We start from the raw sequence: 12,775 nt of genomic DNA, 5'->3' as shown, positions 1-12,775 counted from the left end.
TTTCTGACACAGCATGTCCACCATCTTGAAGTTAACTCAGGTGAACTTAAAATGGCTTCCTGTTCACTACACGTTCACTATACATGTTCACTCCATAGGGTATAGCGTCATGGTGCTGAAGAACGTACGCATTAAAACAATACGCCTGATCGAAATCCATTAGATTCAGACACGGAAAAAAAACACGCGACATATCTCAGCAGTCACGGAGAATTAAAGTATTGGCACCCCCCGGCTTCACCGGCTGCTATTAAAACAAACTCGCTGTGTCTCATGGTTAATATTTCACGTATTTATATATTTTTTTAAAAAAACATAAAATAAGCCCATGCATCTGTTTTTATTTTGTGTTATTAAAATTAAATTGTAAATTTCGAGTAGTATTTCGCTAACAGCACACGAGTCCCCACAGTTTTGTTTTGGTGCTTTACTTTACTCGCTATTTTTACGCTAGGCTGGAGTTTTGTCCAGCTATTAGGTGATACATTTTCATTCTCTAACAATATGGTAAACTGAGCACTTACACACCTGATCGACGTTCTCGTTAAGTCGTGGATCTGGTGCATGAATGCTACATTGCCATATTGGATTTTTTTTATGAAGTGAAGTGAAGTGACTTGTAGCCAAGTACGGTGACCCATACTCGGAATTTGTGCTCTACATTTAACCCATCCAAGTGCACACACACAGTAGTGAACACACACACACACACACACACACACCCGGAGCAGTGGGCAGCCTTTTCTGCTGCCTTGCTCAAGGGTCTCACCTCAGTCGTGGTATTGAGGGTGAGAGAGAGCGCTGGTCATTCACTCCCCCCACCTACAATCCCTGCCGGACCTGAGACTCGAACCCACGACCTTCAGGTTCACCTTCGGGTTGCAAGTCCGACTCTCTATCCATTAGGCCAATCTAATTTTAATAGCTTTGGACTGGATCATATATAACTGAATTCCAGTTTACTCTGTTTTTAATGAACTGGGCTGATAGTGGGATGGAACCTATATGGCTTCTGGCTCTAACTGTCATTACGGCCAACCGTCAAAAAAAAAAAAAAGAAAAAGCCTGTTTCAGATCCAGTGACTCATTAAAGGAAGAGAGAAAAAAAAAAAAAAAAACACACACACACACACACACACACACACACACACACACACACACACACACACACACACACACAGGACCCACAGTTTACACAGAGCATAATGTACACATACATTTAATTTAACTGCAAATACGTATTTAAAAAGGTTTTTCGTGTCCATTATGATGGAAGAACCACAAAGTGATCCACCTGCTCCATGTATAAAAAAAAAAAAAAAATGGACCAATCAGATACCACTTTGTCACATGATCTGACATCATATACAGTATACTTAACCCTCATTTATTTTTTTGGACTTTTTTCCTCCATTTAGTTTTCTGGAATCTGCCTTATTTTATGTCCAGGATTTCTCCTCACAATAAAAACAACACAAATTTCAGCCTGAGTTTCTTACTTTGTCATTTTTATCTTCATCTTTAATCACATGGTGCTCATTAGTGCAGCTGCAGGTTGTAGAGGCTTTAACAGTGACGCATCATGATCCCGCTAACTGACGGGACTTTTTTTTTTTTTCTTTAAACCTCCTTCTCTGTGAAAACAGTGATTAAATACTCGTACACTATATGGCTAAATGTTTGTGGACTCCCGTCTATCACACCCATATGTGCTTGATGAAAATCCCATTTCCCAGATTTATTCCCCCGTGTTTGCTGTTATAATAAGCTCCACTCTTCTGGGAAGGCTTTCCACTAGATGTTGGAGCGTGGCTGTGGGGATTTGTGTTCATTCAGCTACAAGAGCATTAGTGAGATCAGGCACTGATGTTGGGATGTCGAGGAGGTCTGGGGTTCAGTCGGTGTTCCAGTTCATCCCAAAGGTGTTCAGTGGGGTTGAGGTCAGGGCTCTGTGCAGGACACTCGAGTTCTTCCACTCCAACCTTCACACACCATGTCTTCATGGAGCTCGCTTTGTGCACAGGGGCATTGTCATGCTGGAGCAGGTTTAATCTCTTAGTTCCAGTGAAGGGAAACTGTAATGTTACAGCATACAAAGACATTCTATACAATTGTGTGCTTCCAACTTTGAGGCAACAGTTTGGAGGAAGAACCACATATGGGTGTGATGGTCAGATGTCTACATACTTTTGGCTGTAAAATGTATGTTTAAAGTTAATGCCCTTCACCTCGATCTGTATTACGTACAACACGCTTGGCACGCTAAGCACAAGCTCGCCATGTGCCGTTCCATTATGTTAGCTACTGAACCAAACCACTAGACTGGGAAGCGATTTATGACTTATCGATCCTCATGTTGTGAACAAAACTCCCTCAGTGCTGTAAAAAGTTGCTCTTGTAAAACATGGAGCTTCTCGTACCAGACAAAGTGCAGGACAAACGCAGGTCGGATACGTAGCGATATTCTGGCACAAGTGCCTCCAGCAATCGTTATTTACATGTGTGTTTGCCTGCTTTATTAACTCGCTCTTGCTGCTGCTCAGGCTGGTTTCATTTTCGCTTCTTATCCAATGACAGTTCAAACCAAAAGGGTTTTTTTTTTTGACATCCACTGCACCAGTAAACCTCAGCAACAAACTGCACAGTCACGTCTACACCTTCCTTTTGCGTTTGAGTTTTTTTTTTTTTCCCTGCCCGTAAACCAAGAAGAGATAAGACACTTTTATTAATCCCTCACGGGGAAATTAAAGTTAACCTAACCAGGAGGTTAATTAGCTGCCAACAACACGGTGTTTATCAAATGGTTAACAAATGAGAAATAATTAAATACAATACAAATGTTTGGAGAGGCTTGGATCGGTTTACTGAGTCAGAGATTCTCAATAATCCTGCAGTCTGAGTCACCTGGACGAGAACGATTTACTGCTTGTGGTGGTTTTCTGCAAGTTAAGACCGCTTAACTTTCTTGCTAATAACTCAGTGACTAGAGGAAATATGGGTGTGTGTAACATCATCATGATATTGGCAAACAATTCATTGTCATTTATTTCCTCTGTCTGAATGACGTTAGTGCTGCCTCCTCTTGTAAAATGTCACTGGTCATTTAACGGTTAAATAAAATCTAATAAAAATATGCTGCTACACTTGAATTTATTGAATGACTTCATTTTTGAATATGTAAACATTTTGAAACATACAGGTTCTATAAGTTCTTTCATTACTAAGCAAACGATAGTCTTTCACTTCTTTTTTTTTTTTCATAAACAAGCAAACCAGTTATCCAGATCAGTTTCACTGACGTAACACACGAGTGCTATATAGGTTAGGGTGTGGCTCTGAATATGTTCGGTATGTACACAAGGCTTTTATCCTGAGGATCAGATCTATTGTTCATTACGTCTCGGATAAGATTCGAGGTGTTCCGGACATGTTGTCTTTACGCTATACCGCAACAAATCGACATGTTTGTTTGTTAATAATGTAACGCCATGCCAGCGACGGTGGCTATTTTCATGGTGAGAAACAGGTTAAATTGTAGCAAATTACATTTTTTTTTTTAAGGTTTAACTTTGGAAAAAAAAAAATATAAAACTAAATCTGGTCTCACTTCATTAAAAATCTTTTCATATGAATCAACTGAATTAAAAAAAACAAACAAAAAACAAAAACCAAGAGGAGTTGAAACCATCACAGTCCATTAAAATACGCCTCAGAGATGATGGACTTTGGCATAAGGGGCATAAAGGAGGATCTTCACCCGTTAATAAAAACTTGGCCTCTTCGGCAACGGGTGTAGATGATCTGGTCCCAGCGATTATCCAAATAGAAACAGCAACAGGATTGATTTCGTAAAGTTTATTTGTACTACACTGATCCCAATCGGTTCGCCATTTTTTTGAAGACGTAAGAGTTTATAATGGCTTTGAGGTCTGAAGGTGGAATAGGGCATTTTTCTGAGCTCTGAAGATGAGCAACAAATCGACATCGACATCAACATCGACATCGACATCGACATCGACGTGCGTAAACAAACTCGCATTACTACACGCATTAATGTTTTCTGAGCCTAGCTCTCCGTGATCTCCTAAGCCAAACACATACAACTGTAAATGTTTTAATGTCTAATACAATATTTGCTTATGAACAAAGTTCTTCCTCTCGGCACAAAAGATAAAAGGGCTCTGGGGAGATCCCAGACATCTCGACTCCGATCTCATACAGCGAGGAGACAAAGCGAGCCAAAGCCTCACACCTCCACCGACGCACGTGCGTGACTTTTTAAACTTTTGGTTTTGGTAGAGGACATGCTGCCAGTTAGGCTAGTCCACTACTGTGTATACATAGGCTTGGAATGTGAAGTAGTCAGTAATTAGGGCTTTTTGATGCCCCACACACACACACACACACACACACACACACACACACACACACAGGGAAGTGTACACAGTGCCTGGGTGTCTCCTGATCAAACAGGTTAACACTTCATGCGTGGCCACTGTACTGACATTTCTTGCGGTCTGCCGAAGTCTGAAACTGGGAAGTCGTTAGTGTTACATAAGAGATGACCTTGTTAAACCGCACACACACGCGAAAACACCCAGAGAACGGCCGTGTGAAGGGTGAAGTGTGAAGTCTTAAACTGAGCCTACAGAAGTGCACACGAGACACCAAAAATAGTAATGAAACAGTAATCTCTTTGTTGGTACTGTAGGACGACAGCGAGGTGAGAAAGCTGAGAATGTGTACACGTAAAACAGCGTACTCCGGTAACTAGGGGTGCTGTGGTCGGTAAAGCTCGTGTTATGATAACATCGTTTAAAAATAGCACGGTGTTAATTCAACGTTTAAAAACACGCGAGCTGGTGGTGTAAATGAAAGGAAACATTTACAGTTGGGGTCGTAAGTTTACAAACACCTTGCAGAAGCTGCAAAATGTTAATCATTTAAAAAAATAAAAAATAAACAGGATCATAAAAACTGCATTTTGGTTTTAGTTCTGCCCTGAATAAGCTATTTCACATATCAGATGTTTAAATATAGTCCACATGACACAATAATAACTGAATTTACACTAATGAATCACTTGATTCTTAATACTGTGTGTCGTTTCTTGATGATCAGCGACTGTTTGTATGTTTTGTGATAGTTGTTCACGAGTCTCTTGTTTGTCCTGCACACTGTTCTTCAGAAAAATCCTCCAGGTCCTGCACATTATTTACTTTTCCACCATCTTCTGCATATTTGCGCCCTTTCCAACACAGCTATATGATGCTGAGATCCATCTTTTCACACCGAGGACATCTGAGGGACTCGAACGCGACTATTACAAAAGCTGCAAACATTCACTGATGCTCAAGAAGAGCCGGGGGGGTGTAAACTTTTGAACAGGATGGTCGGTGTAAATTATTTTGTTTAAAGATCTTATTTTTTTTATTTAGTATCAAAGAAGATATTTACATGTTTCCCAGAAGACAAAATAATAACAATATACACCGATTGGCCTGTTCAAAAGTTTACACCCCCCCCGGTTCTTAATGTAGTGTGGTGTTTATTTGTGGTGAGCGACGCCGTGTTCTTCTGTCGTGTACGATAAAGGATCGGCGGCAGACGTAGCATCGTGAACACGTTTACGACAGGAACGGATTAAACACAGACAAACGGTCTCGGTGCTGTCGCTACAAACGGTCGTATTAGTTTCCTACTAAAGTTCGTTACTGTTTTTACGAAAATAACCATCAGCGCTCTGGGCTGTTTTTCTTTCGTACTTCACAAAGTCAAGATAAGATGATATAAGCCAGATTTATTCATCATGATCGCACACCGGAGCACCGGATTAGTAAAGCTGGATTGAGTTGCGTAAGAGAATTAGGCTACGTTTACACGACAATGATGTACTCAAAAACGGAAAAGTTTTTCTCTTGCGTTTTCAGAAAGTTTCACGTATACATGACGTAACGTTTTCAAAACGATTCGCGTTTACACATATCCGCGATAACGGCCAAAAACGCTGTATTACGTCTGATCTAAAAACGTCTTTTTCAGACATGTCGTCGGCGCTGATGTGTATTTAGAATTTGTCGCGTGTGTATATGATGCGTCTCCGCTCTTGGTTGTAATATTGCTGAAGTAAATTCACACTTTGCTGAAGAAGCGTTAGCAAACTCTTGAGCAGCAAGAACACTAACATGAACTCCGCCATTGTTGTGTACGTTTGTTCGCGCTTGCCTTTACAATAGACACGCACTGCGCACGTCTACATACCGAACACGTATTACGCACGTGCATGACGTCACCGTTTTCAAAGATTCCCGTATCGGGTGTTTACATGGAGACGATAACGGCGGCTTTTTCAAAAACTTGCACTTTGAAACCTGTTTTCAAAAATATGCGTTTTCAGTCCCCAGAACGCCGTTGCCGTGTAAACGAACAGGCAAAACGTGTAAAAATGTTTCCCGTTTTTGGCTGAAAACGTTGTCGTGAACGAGACTCAGAGCCATGATCAGTGAATGCATGAGTCTGTGACTGGATAATTCATATGGAAGCCTGGAGAGGACATTAAATGTTTTCTTTCTTTGTTTTTCTTTATTTTTTTAACATAATATGCATGATTTTGTCCTTTTAATTGATTTTTTCAAGTTCAATTTAACACAACTGTTTATTTTTTTGCTCATCTGAATAAAACACATGGACATTTAACCCTCCGTTATAACAGAGACATAAATAAATAAATAAATAAATAAATAAATCATATAAAATGTATGTGCAATAGTTCTATAGTAATATTACAGAGGAAATTTGTCTCTCATCCTCGTGTCAACAATTTATATTAAAGACACGATGTCTGTCCATAAGCTGGTCAAATCATGAGCAATATCTCTTTAGGAGAGAGAGAGCGTATATAAATTAACCAGAAAGTCGACATTTTTAACTAATCTGAGATCTTGCGAGTACAATAAAAATCTAACGCGTGCAATCTAACATCTAAATGTGTGCGCTAATCTTGTTTAAGATGAATAAGCCTGCTGCTGAGCAGGTTTTAACTGTTGCCTTGGTAACAAATCCAACAAAACAGCTTCAGTTTCGAAGGACGGACAAATCCAGGATCATCAACAGTCTAATCGTACGAGAAACTTGCGCCTTGGTGATGAGCGCGTGCGCCGTTTATACACACACTGCTAGCTGATTTAAAATTTTTTTAATGTTCGTTTTTAATTTTAAATGTTCGTATGTAATAAAAGAGGTCGTCGTGGTTAATATTGAAAGCTTGCCTACATCAGACGCAATGTCTTTTTTTTTTAAAAATTAAAAGCAAAGAAACGTGCAGCCAATTCAAGACGTCTATGAATAACGTTTCATAATAAAGATTATCATCTATAAGGATGTATTTTAACACTTTTAAACACTTCAGTGTGCAGAATAAGGAATGAGGGATAAATCAAACCTAAACGACACTCATGTGAGGAAAAAGGATGATGTAATGATGTATTAATGATTATATTTTCAGCTCAGGCAAAGGCAAATAATGGATACGGACAAATAGGAGCCTCAGACACACAAACCAGAAGTTAAACCGGGCAGAACGCCAGGCTATATTATAATCTTAATCTTTTTCCCTAACATTTTATAGACCTTTAGTCTATAATTAGTCCTCATAGACATGTCTATAATCCTTCTAATACATAATTCAATCCCATTTCCTGTTACAGCTCACAGGTTGTGGATTGTCTGCTGAAAGTATAAGGTCATAAACTGGAGCGTTTCCAAATAAAGTGAAAGTAAAAGCAACAGTCTGTTGATGATCCACTAAACATCAGCTGATTCTGGCTGCTTCATGACACTCACATGACACCATGCAACCGCTTCACCTGAGCTAGTTCTCGACAGCGTGAATCACACCTCGCTAATCAAATCCTCAATTCAACAGAGTTTAGACTTCGGCGTTTAGAGATGACAAATAAACGACAAACAAACAAAAACACAACGATGAAACAAACAAACAAACAAACAAACAAAAAGACGATGATGAGGATGGTGTTCGTTCTGCTAGTCGTGTTCAGGATCAGCAGCAAAGAATCAGAAAACACGTTCATATCATTTATCTGACATGAAATTGAAGACGGATGAATAAATACTGGAAAATTAAAATCTAAAAAGTGTTAAATTAAAAAGAGTTAAATTAAGCCTTAAGGATGAGAACTGAAATACTGAAAACGTGTTTTAATCACATTTCCATGTTATCAGCTTTGAGAACCTTGTATAATAACGCTTTTCCTAAATTTCAATTTATCCTTTTGTGTGTGTGTGTGTGTGTATATTATATATATATATATATACACACATATGATGTATATATTACAGCTTCAGTGTGAAATAGTGCGCAGTATTTTCTGTAATTCTGTGCGTTTCTGTGTAAACACTTCTCACAGAAGGAAGAATGTAGGAAGTAACTGCAGTGTACTTCAGTAATAATAATAATAATAATGTGGTAAAAATGACAGAAACAGGATGTTTATCGGCGTGGAGCCGGTTTTACTCTTATGATTAATAACTCGTCACGCTGAACGAGATAAAGAAATTTACTACGTTATGCGTAGTTTACGTGATCTGGAGATCAATCAAGTGTCCATTACCACGTTTCGTTTATCGGCATCACCGTTAACGTTGTCGTCGAGCATCTTCGGCACGAGATCGTCACGTTACGCGTTCAAAGACGGCCGATCTCAACTCAGTCAAATCAACTTACTAAAGAATTCTTTTACGATGTGCGACAGGTACATCGAGCTGAAAAAAATCGTACGCTGTAAATACGTTATGATTTTAATTAGCTATGTTAAGTTCTAATAAAAATAAAATGCACATCTTTACAACCTATCGTTAACTCAATTCTTTATCACTGTAGCTGGCGAAGTATGAACACGTTAGTATTTTGTAGCTAACCTTCAAAAAAAAAAAAAAAAAAAAAAAAAAAAAAAAAAAAAAAAAAGAAAAAAACAGGAGACTTTATCATTATAATCATCACTAAAGGCTAAAAGTGACTCATTTCTCCAGATTTATCCCCTGTGTATACGACACGTATATATGACGCGTATATGACACGTATATGACGCGTATATGACGCGTATATGACGCGTATACGACGTGTATATGACACGTGCTCAATGTGACTTGTACAGATTTAGTGTGAAACAGTGAGCTGTATTTTTATGGAATTCTTTTTCGGGTGTATTTTTGTGAAAAATAGAAATAGAATAACAGTAAACGTTGACGAGGTAAACAATTAAGTGTGGTACATTTCAGCATGCTACCGAATAAATAAATAAATAAATAAATAAATAAATAAATAAATAAATAACATTATCTTTTATCATTTAAAGGCTCAAAATGTTTAAATACAAGAAATACACAGCAGAGATAAAGATTTAGTGTTGAATACAGTGTGCAGTGTTTTGTGTCTTTCCCTGCACAGCTGATGAAGGACTTTTATCCAAAATCGGAGATGTTCTGTTGCTATGGAAACTTTGTGCACTACGCGTAACCTTTAGTACAGCTACGATATATATATATAAAATCTGCGGTGTTTTGTGGAATTCTTTGTGTGTGTATTTTTGTGAAAACTCGGAAGAACTGCAGGGAACTTCAGGAATAACAGTGACAGTAGATTTAGTAAACAGCTGCAGTATAAAGAAACGTCCTGTTGCTATGGAAACTTTGTGTACTACGCTTAACCTTTACTACGTCTATTTATATTTATATACACTATATATATATATATATATATATATATATATATATATATATATATATATATATATATATATATATATATATATACACACACACATACACTACTGTGCAAAAGTCTTAGGCACATGCAAAGAAATGCTGTAGAGCAAAAGATGCCTTCAAAAATAATGAAACTAAATGTTTCTACATTAAATAAATACTATAAAGAGCAGTAAACAGTAATAAATGAAACAAAGTCAATATTTAATGTGACGATCCTTTGCTTTAAATAAAATAAAACAGTATCTGAGGTGCAGTGTGTGCAGTTTTATAAGGAAATGAGCTGGAAGTGTTACTGAGCATTGCAGAAGCAGCCACAGTTCTTCTGGAGACTTTGACTGTCGACTCGCTTCTTATTTCTGCAGCGAAACCCAGCAGCCTTCATTATGTTTTTATCTGAAAAGTGTCTCTTATGGAATCTGCTGCTTTCTTTACTGACATACAAACATTTTTCTGTAACGTTTCATTTTGTGCTGGAAAACTAATGTTTGGAATCTAAAATGTTTTTGTTCTGAATCAATAATGTAGAAGTCAGAAAATAAACATCTATAACAAAGTTTGTGCTAAAAAAAAAAAAAATAGGGTGCCAAGACTTTTGCACAGTACAGTATATATATATATATATATATATATATATATATAGTGTATATAAATATAAATAGACGTAGTAAAGGTTAAGCGTAGTACACAAAGTTTCCATAGCAACAGGACGTTTCTTTATACTGCAGCTGTTTACTAAATCTACTGTCACTGTTATTCCTGAAGTTCCCTGCAGTTCTTCCGAGTTTTCACAAAAATACACACACAAAGAATTCCACAAAACACCGCACACACTATATATAATAGCTATAGTAGCTGTACTAAAGGTTATATATATATATATATATATATATATATATATATATATATATATATATATATATATATATATATGAGGAAAGACTGGAGGTTCGGTTTAGGAAGCTGAAATGTAAAAATTTGCGACTGTAAGCTTATTAAAATAAAATAAACATCTCTACAGCCTTTTTTTTTTTTTTTTTTTAAATCTAGGTTTAGACTGATTTCTCAACAGATAGATTCATCGCTGAAGTAAATACCCGTCAATATACTGCAGCTAACCACAAAACATCCATTCATCACACACACGCACACACACGCACGCACACACACACACACACACACACACACACACACACACACGCACGCACTACAGACAATTTGGAAATGCCAATCAGCCTACAACGCGTGTCTCTGGACTGGAGGAGGAAACCAGAGTACCAGGAGGAAACCCCCGAAGCACAGGGGAGAACATGCAAACTCCACACACACACACACACACACACACACACACACACACACACAGGGCAGAGGTGGGAATCGAACCCTGAACCGGAAGTGTGAGGCAGATGTGCTACCCACTAATACACCGTGACCCCCAACCTCAACACAACACAAACAGAAGATCATCAAGATCAAGATCATCATCATCATCATCATCATCATCCACAGATTCAGTGTGAAACAGTGTGTGTGTGTGTGTGTGTGTGTGTGTGTGTGTGTGTGTATTTTGGTTAAAACTTGTAATAACTGTTGTGTTTTTCAGTAATAACAGACATAATAAACAATTAATTATAGTATGTTTCAGGCAAAACATCAGTGCAAGCAAAAGAAGAAGAAAAATCATATAATATACATCCAAAAAGTCCTGTTGCCATGGAAACGTTGTGTACTACTCTTCACCTCTACTACATCTATTTATATTTATGTTTATATTTATGTTTATATTCACTAATAGGTAACTACATCTATATTATCTAGGAGGCTCTGAAATGTAAAGACGAACTCTTTAAAGTTTATTAAAAGTAAATAAAACATGATTTCTGGAATACTGTAGCATTATTATGATTATGATTATTATGATGATTATTATAGGATTAAAGGCTAAAGGTGATTAATTCCTCCGCTTATTACGCACCACAGAATGAAACCTCGGCGATTCTTCCTGTAAGAAGAGAAAAGAAAAAGAAAAGAACAGAAATAAAAGAAGAAAAGAAGAGAATTACACTTGCTGCTACAGGATGCAGATTGTAGCTATGTTAGGATTTAGCCACAGCTAGCCTTGTAGCTTCAGCACCCCATTATATGAGGTTTATTTACTGATTTATGGATTTATTTTAAATGGATAATTTTGTAATGATGTTGGTGTGTGATTATGATCAGGCTAAAGCTAGCCAGGACGGATTAAATATCGAGAAAAAAAAAGAAAACAAACACACAAACACACAAACACAGCGCGGCGTCTCGCGCTTTTCTCTGCTTTTTCCCCTAAAAAAGCGGCTCGCGCTGCACTACTACAACCCCAATAACAGTAAATAACAACAACTAATAACGATTTAAAAACAACAATAACGTCACTCACGTCACTGTCAACCTCGATGTCATCGTTGTCGCTCATTCTTCGGTCGGGTTTTTAATGGGAAAGCTGTTTGGAAACCATGAAGCGGTGAAGATCAAATCAGATCAACAGTCAACAGCCAGGCGACGTGCGATGCGCGAGCTGCGCCACACGTGACTCACTCGCCTACACGCGGACATTCTATGTCGCGTGACGCCAACAGTACAACCCGCGCTAGGGGCTTATGGGAGTTGTAGTTTCTTTACCCGTTACGACTAAGCTGTAATGTTGTGTAAAAAAACTACAATTCCCATTTTCACCGGATTATTTTTAAACGTCTCATGAAAGACGTTAAAAAGTCGTTAAAAAAAAGACATAATACTTCAAAATGGTGCTCGATAGCGCCATCTGTTATACGCTGACAGATTCAATAGGCTCCACATCCTACCCAAAATCCTTTGCGAATATTTGGGCCAATCAGAGCGGACGGATTAAAAAGGCGGAAGTAAACATTGGATCAGTTTAATGCTATGTTCTACGTTTTTTTTTTTTTTTATTTGAATTTCATTAATACAAAACAGTTCAGCCAGTTCTCAA

At 37.8% G+C, this 12,775-nt stretch overlaps 1 protein-coding gene across 2 annotated transcripts in view; it reads right to left on the bottom strand.

The window, feature by feature from the left end:
• The window catches only part of max (myc associated factor X), an 18,842-nt gene extending 6,473 nt beyond the window's left edge, over window positions 1-12,369 (bottom strand). The window contains exons 1-2 of one of the 2 annotated variants that reach the window (XM_034313917.2): window positions 12,203-12,369; window positions 11,759-11,785 (exon numbers count right to left, since the gene is read on the bottom strand). In XM_034313917.2, coding sequence (XP_034169808.2) covers window positions 11,759-11,785; window positions 12,203-12,238 — 63 coding nt within the window. In that variant the 5' untranslated portion in view covers window positions 12,239-12,369. The remainder of the gene's footprint in view (window positions 1-11,758; window positions 11,786-12,202) is intronic. The other variant, XM_053242229.1, reaches the window with a different exon arrangement.
• Between the last annotated feature and the right edge of the window lie 406 nt (window positions 12,370-12,775).

This window comes from Pangasianodon hypophthalmus, chromosome 19, assembly GCF_027358585.1.
Source record: "Pangasianodon hypophthalmus isolate fPanHyp1 chromosome 19, fPanHyp1.pri, whole genome shotgun sequence".
Classification (NCBI taxonomy): Eukaryota; Metazoa; Chordata; class Actinopteri; order Siluriformes; family Pangasiidae; genus Pangasianodon; species Pangasianodon hypophthalmus.
This window is presented reverse-complemented; position numbering and strand designations above follow the sequence as displayed.